Raw genomic sequence first — 12243 nt, forward strand, 5'->3', positions numbered from 1 at the left:
CTTGGGCTCCTAAAGAACCTGCCTGTGTCCTGCCCCAATTTGCACGGCTGTCATTATGGTAGCCACACAGTTAGAAGCTGCACTCACGGGTCTTTTTTGGAGGCAGAAGGTGTTAGAGCACCAGATACCCCATGTGGAAATGTACTTCAAGGGAAAAGGGAGATTTGGGGCCTGGCCTTGGACAAGCTGGATTTCAAGTCAAATATGTTAGAGAAAACCATTTTATTGAACAGTAAGAAATCCTACTGGGGCTAAGAAGGACTGGGAATGAAGGAGCGCGTGAGCCTCAGTGGTGGTGCCACCCACCTCTCCATTTTCTTCCTGCTCTGGGGAGTGGGTCTTCCTGGGTTTCCTTATTCTGCCTCCTGCCACTCCAGACAAGAGGCTCCCTGGGTAGACCCAGATTGCCTTTTTCAGTTTAAAAAAGTCCAGCTCCTCTTGGTTTAATTGGTGACTGCTGGCAATGACTCAGGGCAAGAGTCCATCTGATGGACTGAGTCCCTGCTAAGGCCACTCTGAACCCTCCCTCTGCTCCTGCATCCTCCTTGGTTCAAAGAGTGCAAACTTTGCTTTCTTCTTCCCGAGAAGGGACTCTACAGGATTGAGTGGAGAAACATCAGGTTTTCTTCCAGGCCAGTTTTGGCTCTGGGATGTTCAGAGCAGGCTTTCATTTCAAACCTCAGCTTCTATGGCTCCTTGCCCATGGCCAGTTAGTATGGAAGGAGGCTCCTGGCTGAAGAAGGCTCAGACAGAATGGCTCAGGTTCTGATCTCCAGTGGTGGGCAGTGGGGGGGTCACTTCAGGAAGAGGCATTAGCTGTCTTAGGCAGTTAAATGTTTGCCATTCCTGTAAAGTGGCTCAGTCAGCAAGCTTCTTTGGGGTCATCCTCCTGCCACCATGCTTCAATCGCCGAATTTTGGGGCTGGAGCAACCTACGTCTTTATTTGACTCTGCCGTAGCTCGACGTCTTTTGGGAGCCTGGCTGGGAATTGGTTTCTCTGCTTCCGTCTTTGCTGGGGTGGCCACAGGAGCATCCCCATAGGTCCGGTAGCCACCAACCAGGCAGTACGTCTCCCCATGCCAGCCCACCTGGGTTTCTCCACACCCTCGGTAGAGGACATGGTAGTGACCAGGTGTAGGAGAAGAGGGAGCCCCTGCTGTTGGAAAGAAAATCAGATCTAATCAGTCATTTCTGCTGTATACAGTGTCCTGCCAGGACCTACCCTCTCATGTCTCTCCCAGTTTCTGGCTGAAGACCTTTAATCTGCTTGGTATTCAAAACACAGCCTTGGCCAGTCACCCCAATGAGTCCCCTAGAGAAGGAACATGGCTGCAAAGGTGATTCTCTGGAGCTCATGGCAGCAGCAGGAGACCTGGAAATCTGTTCCCCATTCTCAGAGGAAACAGTAGAGCCTGAAAACAGTTGCAACCAGGATCCCCTCCATCTTTCCCTTCCATAGGGGGGAAATTCCTAAGGTCTATAACTTCTGAAGCTTTAATGGAAATACCTTTCAAGTGTTGGAAAAAATAACCTAAAATAAATGGATTAAGAAACCCTCCCATCTCCTCTTGGGCAACTCCTCTTGGGCCCCATTCATACTGCCTGTTTCAACCACACTGTCCTCTAGCCCTCTAATATTTTTATCTAGATTAGAAAATGGCCAAATACTAAGGCAGAATGATCAGGAGGTTCAAAGACAGATTCTGGGTAGCAAGTCTAGGCTTACATCAACCCAACCTCCTGGGACACCATTTCATCAACCCTCCAGTCTTGGTATCACTTCATCACTCTCATTGGCTCTTTTGTTCTGCCCGTGCACATGACACCACCACCCTTACCCTAATACTCAGCAGCTCCGTCTGGGGTGTGTTTGAGGGGCCCCATGTGGATGTTTACACGACAGCATGGTGAAGGTGCCTGGGTTTGAAGGGGAGGTTCATGAGCGGACCTCAACGGTCCTTCCTCAAACTGCTCCATTTCTTACTTGCCAATAAAAATTCGCTCGACTTTTGCTAAGAGGCCGATCAGGAAAGTGTCAGAATGGAGGCAACTTGTAGCCCAAAAGGGAAAGCTACAATTATGAAGTTTAGAAGCTTTCTGAATAGTTGCCCAGGGATGACATTTTACGTGTCTTCGGCAATGAGCAGGAACACTGTAGGTCCCTGAGGGCTATTACTTACAGTTGGAGAAGCTCAGAGGTGTGGCGGGCAAGCCCCAAAGCAACACGTGGCAGCCATGTGAAGTTGTGTGTACACCAGTGACTCTTGTACAGATGCCTGGCCTACGCTCACCTGCTGTGCTGCCCTCCCAGGGGACAGAGGACAAATTAGAATGAATATAGAAGATCCGGTCAGACATTCTCTCTCAGGCATCCAAACAGACTGGTATCTGGTAGAGAACTGGTAGGGAAGCTTTCCTGAAAGCACCACGTTTGTGTAGTTACCCTGTCATGGTAACTGTGAAAAGGCCTGTGAGGTCATCACTACCCAGTGAGGTCACATAAGGAATCTGTGACTTGAGGGGCAGCTTTTAGGCTCTCTGAGTTTTAATGGAGGAGAGCAGAGTGGAGGCAGAGGAACACTCTGCCTGGGCCCTCCCATCTTTCTCCTCACCCAGCCACTCCCCGTGGAGCATACCTATAGGCCGGCACAGCCCCAGGGACCAAAAGAGGGCAAGAGAAACCCACATTCTGCCATTGGCTTGAGAGGAAAGATTAACCTAAGACACAGCCTGGTTGTATGGTACTGACCCTAAGTATTCAATAGCTAGACAGGCAGAAATTTGTGTGGAAGGCTCCTTGGCAGTGGGCCTGAAAGACAAGTTAGATTTGGACCCATGGAGAGCTGAGGGAAGACATTCCAGCTGGGAATAATAAAAGCAAAGACAAGCTCTTACTGAACTTGTCGTGCCCCAAATGTAAATTCACATACCCCTCACGTTTTTACAACTGAGGGCTCAAAAAACCAGGAGGTTAAGGGGCCTAGCCAAGGTTCCACAGGTAGTAGAGAAGTGTTCTGCTGGACGGTAGGGCTTCATGTTGGGCTCTGGATTTATACCCGATAGAAATGTGTGGGCAAGCTCATCACATTTCAAAGTGACACTGGGAGAGATATCAAACGTGTTCCAAGGCAAAATGAGGGTCCTGAATGGCTTCACAAAGTGGGAATAGTGGGCCCATTTTAATATAAAATTCAAAACAAATTCATGACAAAATGACATAACACAAAATGACAACCTAATCATTACATTCATCTCTCCCCCCAAAAGGCAAATACTGTATTAACAATGCTACTACCGCCATGAAAGGATGAAGCTTAGGATGGGCTTAGGAGAAGTCCAGGTGAAAAACGTGGTCAAACTGTGAAGAGGTGTTACTGGGTTGGCTGGATCCTCCTGAGAGGAGGAGTAAATAGATAACTCTGCCCTTAGCCTGATCAGGCCTATAGGAAGGAACCATATTTGGGCCCGACTTTGATACAGTGCAGCCAAGGACTTCCTAGCAATGAGAGATAACCTTCTTTGTGAGGGGGCCCCCTGTTGCCGACCTCGAACATGCAAAGATGGGATGCTTGTTTCCTGGGGCAGTTGGGAAGGAGATATGTCCCGGAGGTAGAGAATGATTAGACCACTATTTTACAGGTTGGGCAACCCTGGTTGAGAACCACATCATTTTCTATTCCTAAGTTGCTTGAATTAGTGTGATGCAAGTTAGGACACACAAAATCAGGTCTGCCCCTAGGGAGTGCTAGGAGGTAAAATGTGAAGGGGAGAGCTCTGGAGGAGGTTCATTCTGGCAGGTGGGCCAGCATAAGACCACTTAGATTCTCCAAGGCTCCAGAGAGATTATTGTCTGGGAACATCACTCTGACCTGGTGGGGTTACTGATACCTTATCAGGACCTGGCTGGGTCTCTGGGGAAAGCAGAATGGCATAGACAAATGGTTCTGAGCTCAGGAATCTGTACTTTAAAAAAAAAAAAAAAAAAAAAAGACTATTTTTAAGTAATCTCTCCGTCCATTGTGAGGCCTGAACTCACAACCCTGAGATCAAGAGTCGCATGCTCTAGTGACTGAGTCAGCCAGGGGCCCCTGGAATCTGTACTTTAGACAAGCCTCCTGGGCAGTTTTGCCACACTGATTCATGGACAGAGTGACCAAATTTTGTCCAAATTGGGTTGCTTTTGAGAGTTCAAGTGGGCACTATTAAAAGTTGGTAAATAACCCCCAGTGCAGACCAGATTCTATCATACTTACGCGTGTGATTTTGAGCAAGTTGTTTTATCCCTCTGAGCCTCAAGTTTCCTCACATGAAAAAGAGAGCTATGATTATACATTTAGTACAACATTGTCTTCTGGCAAAGATTGCCATGGGCCCATTTCTGTTCTCTGCTTCCTTATCTGTTTCAGTGTGTAAGTATTTTTAAGTTGTTTTGTGCAGTATTATATTTGACCTCAGCTTTACTTAGCTTTACTCAGCATTACTTAGGCTTATATAATGCTGCAGAAGCCGGAACCTAGGAGATAGTGAGAGGAAGCTATATGCTTATTTTGCCAATTTTGTAAACATTTTTGTTTCTCTTCTCTTTCCCTGCCGTGAAGAGATGAGAAAGAAGGTAGAGCCTGGAAATGCACACCAAGCAATACTTTTGTGTCAGCCTGTTTTTTATTCTTCTGCCAGTACTTCCCAGAAAGATTTCACCAAGAATGCCCAAGCTTGCCATGTGCACTGTTGGTGAAGAAAATCTCTGTACTGCTAGTCACATCCCCTTTCTCTTCTCTGGGGGCTTAATGGATGTTTTGGGGGCAGGAAATAAAATCTAAACGTTTATTAATTCAAACAGCAACTGAAAGAGCCTCTGTCCTAGGTGTGGTAGTCTGGAGTGTGAATCTTCTCACAATCCAGTGAACACATCATTTACTGTTAGAAACTATGACATAATACAAAGACAAAAATCTACTTTATTTTTCATGAGTCATGTGAAAGCCCACAAGGAATCATCCTCAGTAGCTCATTCTCTACATCTGGCCACATCTTACCTTTGGAAGCCAGATAGCAGCTCACCAGGGCTTCAGGGGGGGGGTGACTGGGCAGCCCAGGGCATCCTATGATAAGTGTGCTCACCCACCCAGGACAAAGGGAAGGATCCCTGTTAATGTCATCATATTTAAGCCGGCTGCCATCAGATTTGCTGGGGCAAAGGCTCTCTCACTGAGGACCCTAGTCCTGGAAGGCTTCTCCTCCGGCGAGCTGCCAGCTCAATCTTCTGAACCAGGCTTACATCCCAGGGATGGGTTACAAAGCTGATGACAGTGCCAGGCACCTCACTCCCTACGCGGCCCACCCTCCCAGCTCTGTGGATGTAGTCTTGCAGAGTGAGGGGGAAATCATAATTGACAACTAGGTCTACGTGGGAGCTGTCCAGGCCCCGAGAGGCTATGTCTGTGCAGAGAAGAATGTCTCGGGAGCCCTTCTGGAAGCACTGGAAGATACCGGTCCTCATTGAGGCTGGCATTTGTCCCTGCAGCCTTAGGTGTTGGATTTTGTGATCGTCCAGAATATATCCCAGCCAGTTCACAGTGCTTGAGCTATTACAAAACACTAGAACAGTTCCGGAGGGGCCAGTTCTATATACTTTGTCATGTTGCTTGAGGATCTGCACTAATTCAGTCACCTTCTCTGCTCCCTTCAGCCTCATAAATGTCTGTCTGACATGAGGCATGATGCAATGGAGCTTGGAGCTGGTAATGGTGGTCAGAGAGTCTGGGCTGGCAACTTTACTCAGCAGCTGGCCTACACCTTCGGGAAATGTGGCCCCCACCAGCACTAACTGAGCTTTGGGATTGAAGGGGTCTTTTAAGTCAGCTGGGCCTTCTGCTATATAGCTCTTCTCCAAGATGTAGTACATTAGTTCCAGGAAGCTTTCATCCAAAAGCGTGTCTGCCTCATCCAATACCAAATAGGAGAGCTGCTTCAGGCTGATTAGTTGACTCTTCAAGGCCTTCCATAAAGCCCCTGGAGTGGCCACTAGTACATCTACTGGAGGTTGTTTGGACAGTTGCATTCGGATCCTACTCATGCCATGGCCTCCCCCTAGGTCCCGCACCTGAAGGCCCAAGGAGCTGCCCAAGGGCTGCGCCACGGCCCGCACCTGTTCGGCTAATTCTCGCGAAGGCACAAGGACCAGACCTCGAGGAGCAGGCAGACTATGGGAGTCCAGGTTTGGTTGGCCCAAGAGCCGTTGAACCAGAGGTAGTAGGTATCCGAGAGTCTTGCCACTGCCGGTTTCCGCCGCGCAAAGGATGTGGCAGCCGCGAAGTAGGGAGGGGATGGTGCTTGACTGCACGGTTGTAGGCCGAACGACTTCAGGAGCAGCCTCCTGTAGAGCACGCAGCACGCGAGGTTCCAGACCCAGATCCGCGAAGCTGCTCTTGGACGAGAGGTTCCGAAGAGCCGGCGCCTCGTGTTGCGCACGCTCGATGGAGAAGTGGTCCCGGCGGGAGCGCCGATTTTTCCAGCCACGCGAAGCTAGTGGCGCGCTCTCCCACCGGCCCAGCGTGAGGCGCGCCGGCTGGTTCAACTCTGGCCGCCGCGCTGAGATCAGCAGCGGGCCAGGTCGCGCCAACACCAGCCGCTGGGGGCTCCGCCCGCTCTGCCGCTGTTCCTGCCGCCGCTGTAGAGCCCGCGGGATGCGCACCACGGGCAAAGGCTCGTCGGGACGGCGGACCACCAGGCCTCGTCGAGGAGCGAGAAGTAACCGAGATGCGAGCCACACCATCCGCGGCGGCCGTGTGAGATCCATAGTCCCTTTGGTGTAGGAGAGGCGCACGGCAATGACGTCACGGGCGCGCAAGAGCCTCGAGGACGGTGTCTGGCGTGGCTCAGTAAGGCTTGCGGAGTCGGCGAACCGTGAGGAAGGAGGGGGAATCTGTAAAGTTCAACTGTGGTGAGGTCTGTAGGTCTGAACCGGGGTTGGTGACATCCAGACCCGGACCAACCTTGGGGAAAAGGGTGCGATGGAGGCAGGCTCCCGGGTCTGGCGATAAGCGGCGATGGAGGCCTGGCCTCTTGGACCAGAGGGCGGAGGGCTTCTGGTGATCGGGTGTCCGATCCCTGCCATTCTCCTTTCTCGCTCTCACCGCACCTTTGATGACTTGTCCAGTGCTGGTCTCCTCCTGCAAATTCGGAGGGTGCGGTGATGCCTTCCCAAATACGGTCCACGCGCAAGGTCTGGTAGTAAATGTTTGTTGAGACTCTGAATGAATGGTCAGGCCTGGGGGACAAGAGCCAGATGTCTTAGATCTAGGCACTCCCATTCCTCTTGGCCGAGAGCTAAGAGCCGAGAGGGCAAGCTGATGGCCTCTTTGTGAAGTGGGAGGTAAGACCTTCAGGCTTTATTTCAAGCAGACCCTTCTCTTTATACCTTTCCCCTTCTTTTTCACTCTCCATTCTCTTGCCACCACTCCCAACTTTTCATTCTGAACCTTACATTCTTGCAGTCTGCTCACCTCTACCAGCATCCCAGTCAGATAGCTAAATTGCTTGAATAGTGGTGAGGAGGGTCCTTCTACTCTGCTGAGTGATCAGATATGTGGGTTGCCTCACGTAGCCCTAGTCAGACGCAATATTTTACTTGAATTCAGATGTTTAGGTTACAAACCCCCCATGTCTTTTTTGTCTTTCTCTGACTGACTTCTTTCACTTAGCATTATACTTTCTAGATCATTCATCCATCCATGTTGTTGCTAATAGCAAGGTTTCATTCTTTATTAATTGCTGAATTATATATATATGATATATATCATATATGTATATATATGATATATATCATATATGTACATATATGATATATATCATATATATGATATATAAACACACACACAATGATACATATATATATGATATATATATGTATATATATGATATCATATATATATGTATATATATGTATCATTGTGTGTGTGTGTGTTTATGGTCTTCTTTATTCAAATATCAAGGGACACTTAGGTTGCTTCCATGATTGGCTATTGTAAATAATGCTGCAATAAACATAGGGGTGCATATATTTTTTCAAATTAGTGTTTTCGTATTCTTTGGGTAAATACCCAGTAGTGGAATTGCTGGGTCATGTGGCAATTCTATTTTTAATTTTTTGAGGAACCTCCTTACTGTTTTCCACAGCGGTTATACCAGTTTGAATTCCCACCAACAGTGCAGGAGGGTTCCTTTTTCTCCACAGCCTCGCCAACAAATGTTGTTTCCAAAAAGATAAATACTTTTACATTTTCAAATGCCATTTTGATATATAAGTAGACTTCCTGGAGAGTTACCCGTTGAATCAGCAGAGGAGAGAGTTTTGAGTAGTAACAGGGAACAGAGTCGTTGGATAGAGCAGTGACTCTGTAGTGAGGGTGATTTTGCATCCTTCCCTCCCTACCTGCCCGCCCCCCCCCCCCGCCCCAGGAGATTTTACAGAGGTTGGAGACATATTTAGTTGTCACATCTGGGAAGTTGCTACTGGCATCTAGTAGGTAGAGGCTGGGGATATTGCTAAACATTGTACAATGCATAGGAAAGCCCCTAAAAAAAATGATTATCTGACCAATACATGAATAGTGAGTTGTTGAGAAACCCTGCATACAGGATGAGGACTGAAGAGAGGCTGAGGTACATGTGCTTTCCCTTTAGGTAGGCACATTTGGGAAGCTCTTGCACTGAGTCCGCCTCATCCCCAGAATCTGTAGCCAAGTACACTGATGCCATTGCTTGCTGTGCCCTTGAGATCAGGAACGTTGGGGACCCTGAAAATCGTAAACGCAAGAAAAAGTGATTCAAGAGAGTGAAGCTGGAGAAGAGAAGTTTAGGGAGTACAAAACTGTCCTCATGTATTTGGGCAGTATACCAGATGGAAAAGAGATCGGGGCACCTGGGTGGCTCAGTTGGTTAAGTGTCTGACTTTGGCTCAGGTCATGATCTCACAGTTTGTGAGTTTGAGCCCCACATTGGGCTCTCTGCTGTCAGCGCAGAGCCTGTTTTGGATACTGTCTCCCTCTCTCTGCCCCTCCCCTGCCCATGCGCGTGCGCGCTCTCTCTCTCTCTCTCTCTCTCAAAAATAAATAAACATTAAAAAGAAAAGAAAAGAAAAGAAAAGAAGAGAAGAGAAGATGAGGTATGCTGTGAGGTATACCATTCCAGAAGGCAGAACTAGGACCTATAGGTAACTGGCAGATTCTGAATTTGATACAAAGAACTGCTGTAACAACTAGAATTGCCCATATCTTTGTTGACACTCTGAATGAGTGGTCAGACAGATTGTAATTCTATACTACTTTTATGATTCTTTTCAAGGACTCAGGGCTCCTTGTTTCTTAGCTATGTATATCTAACTCAACAGGTTTTATCCATTTGCATGTGCCACTGCTTATTTCAGATGTAAAACAAAGACTTGATTTGCACAAAGCCGGAACAGATACATTAAAAGAATTATCAGAAAAGAATACTACATAGGTATGTACTTGCATTTGGGTTCTGTCCAAATATTTGGGGCAGGGAAGCTGGTTAGTATATGGCTGCTTTCTCATCATGCTTGAGCCCTTACAATATGATTAACTCAGAATCTCATAAGGATTGGAATCTGTCTGAGCTGGTCTCTGCCTATGACCCTTAATTTCTTCTCAGTTCATCAGCCACTGAATAAGTCCCCTTTCTTTTCCTTCTGCTCACAGCAGACATTGAGTAACCTCTAGTTGTTATTGAGATACATGTTTTATAGTATAGTGCTCTAGAAATAAGAAAGGTTTACTTATTGTGGAAAGAATGTAAGCTCCTGGGAGTAGGGGCCTAACTTGGTAGTATTTTGTCCCAGGGCTGCCATGGTAATTCATATTGCCTGGTTACTCCGTAAGTTTTCAACACAATTGTCCCTTGGATCTCAGCTGATAATGGTACAGTCATTCATTCATTTATTCATTCAGTAACTATTTCCTGAGCACCATGTATGTGCTGGGTACTATTCAAAGAGACAGTGAACAAAACAGGAGTTTACATTCTGACTTAATTCGTTTGGGGTAAGGCCTGAACATTGGTATTTAAAAAAAAAATTTTTTTTTAAATGTTTATTCATCTTTTGAGACAGAGAGAGACAGAGCATGAACGGGAGAGGGTCAGAGAGTGAGGGAGACACAGAATCTGAAACAGGCTCCAGGCTCTGAGCTGTCAGCACAGAGCCCGACGCGGGGCTTGAACTCACGGACCATGAGATCAGACCTGGGCCGAAGTTGGACACTCAACCGACTGAACCACCCAGGTGCCCCTGAACATTGGTATTTTTTTAAGCCTTTCAGATGATTCTAATGTGCTGCCAGGTTTGAGAATCACAATACTTATAAATAAAGCATTTTGAGAATTGCAAGGCATTATAAAAATGAAAAGTGGCTATTAGTATTCCCTCCCTGTTCTTTCATTTCCCAGCCTACATCAGTGCTGTTGTATAAGTACTGGCCATTTTCTTTTCAGCTCTTGTCATTATATGCCTAGACTATTTCACCTTCTTTCTAATCCAACTCCTTATCTCCTTCCTGTCCTTTACCCTCCAGCCCATCGTCTGTTGTGCAAGTGATCTTCCTAAGCACAGCCATGGCCGTGTCACCCCTTGACTCAAAAGCCATCAATGGATGCCCATGGCCTACAGCTTATCTCCTAGTCACTCTCCAGAATCTGGCTTCAACTTCATCTCCTGCTGCTTTCTTATCTGAATCTTGTTCACTCAAGTGGTAGCTCTCATTTGAGTAGGATAAAGAGCTTACAGTCCTTTACTGGGTGAGCAAGAGAGTGGGGTGGCATTTGTCTGCTCTGTAACCAAAACTGGAGGTACAAGGCACTTCATTTTTATTTACGTATTTATTTAATTTTATTTAGTTAATTATTTATTTTTTAATTTACATCCAAGTTAGTTAGCATATAGTGCAACAATGATTTCAGTAGATTTCTTAATGCCGCTTACCCATTTAGCCCATCCCCCCTCCCACAGTCCCTCCAGCAACCCTGTCTTTGTGTTCTGTATTTAAGAGTCTCTTATGTTTTGTCCCCCTCCCTGTTTTTATGTTATTTTTACTTCCATTCCCTTATGTTCATCTGTTTTGTCTCTTAAAGTCCTCGTATGAGTGAAGTCATATGATATTTGTCTTTCTCTGGCTGACTAATTTTGCTTAGCATAATACCCTCTAGTTCCATCCATGTAGTTGCAAATGGCAAGATTTCATTCTTTCTGATTGCCAAGTAATACTCCATTGTGTGTGTGTGTGTACCACATCTTTTTTTTATTTTTTTTTTTTAACGTTTATTTATTTTTGCGAAGAGAGAGACAGAGCATGAGCAGGGGAGGAGAGAGAAAGAGGGAGACACAGAATCTGAAGCAGGATCCAGGCTCTGAGCTGTCAGCACAGAGCCCAATGTGGGGCTTGAACTCACAGACCGCGAGATCATGACCTGAGTCGAAGTCGGACGCTTAACCGACTGAGCCACCCAGGCGCTCCTACCACATCTTCTTTGTCCATTCATCCATCGATGGACATTTGGGCTGTTTCCATACTTTGGCTATTGTCAGTAGCGCTGCTATAAACACTGGGGTGCATGTTCCCCTTCGAAACAGCATACCTGTGTCTCTTGGATAAATACCTAGTAGCCCAATTGCTGGATCATAGGGTAGTTTTATTTTTAAATTTTTGAGGAACCTCCATACTGTTTCCAGAGTGGCTGCACCAGTTTGCATTCCCACCAGCAGTGCAAAAGAGATCCTCTTTCTCTGCATCCTCACCCCCATCTGTTGTTGCCTCAGTTGTTAGTGTTAGCCATTCTGACAGGTGTGAGGTGGTATCTCATTGTGATTTGATTTGTATTTCCCTGTGATGAGTGATGTTGAACATCTTTTCATGTGTCGATTGGCCATCTGGATGTCTTCTTTGGATAAGTGTCTATTCATGTCTTTTTCCCATTTCTTCACTGGGTTATTTGTTTCTTGGGTGTGGAGTTTGATAAGTTCTTTATGGATTTTGGATACTAACCCTTTAGCTGGTATGTTATTTGATATGTCATTTGCAAACATCTTCTCCCATTCCATCGGTTACCTTTTAGTTTTTCTGATTGTTTCCTTTGCTGTGCAGAAGCTTTTTATCTTGATGAGGTCCCAAAGTTCATTTTTGCTTTTGTTTCCCTTGCCTCCAGAGACGTGTTGAGTAAGAAGTTAC

General features: G+C 46.6%; 3 protein-coding genes across 6 annotated transcripts in view; 1 reads left to right on the plus strand and 2 right to left on the minus strand.

The window, feature by feature from the left end:
* Positions 1–205: 205 nt before the first annotated feature.
* On the minus strand, positions 206–2491 carry DPEP2NB (DPEP2 neighbor). Its single transcript, XM_011290095.4, has 2 exons — positions 2293–2491; positions 206–1157 (listed from the first exon to the last, which is right to left on the minus strand). Exons 1-2 carry the CDS (start codon positions 2357–2359, stop codon positions 859–861), a joined length of 366 nt encoding a protein of 121 aa, XP_011288397.1. The 5' UTR covers positions 2360–2491; the 3' UTR covers positions 206–858.
* A 2445-nt stretch (positions 2492–4936) lies between these two features.
* On the minus strand, positions 4937–6800 carry DDX28 (DEAD-box helicase 28). The gene has a single exon (XM_003998148.6). It carries the CDS (start codon positions 6798–6800, stop codon positions 5181–5183), a length of 1620 nt encoding a protein of 539 aa, XP_003998197.3. The 3' UTR covers positions 4937–5180.
* The window catches only part of DUS2 (dihydrouridine synthase 2), a 49694-nt gene continuing 44194 nt past the window's right edge, over positions 6744–12243 (plus strand). The window contains exon 1 of one of the 4 annotated variants that reach the window (XM_023246134.2): positions 6744–6882. The gene's annotated coding sequence lies outside the window, so the exon portion shown is untranslated. Of the gene's footprint in view, positions 6950–6979; positions 7377–12243 lie in introns of those variants that run through there. The other 3 variants (XM_023246130.2, XM_045046646.1, XM_023246131.2) reach the window with 3 other exon arrangements.

The sequence above is a fragment of the Felis catus genome, chromosome E2, assembly GCF_018350175.1.
Source record: "Felis catus isolate Fca126 chromosome E2, F.catus_Fca126_mat1.0, whole genome shotgun sequence".
Lineage (NCBI taxonomy): Eukaryota > Metazoa > Chordata > Mammalia > Carnivora > Felidae > Felis > Felis catus.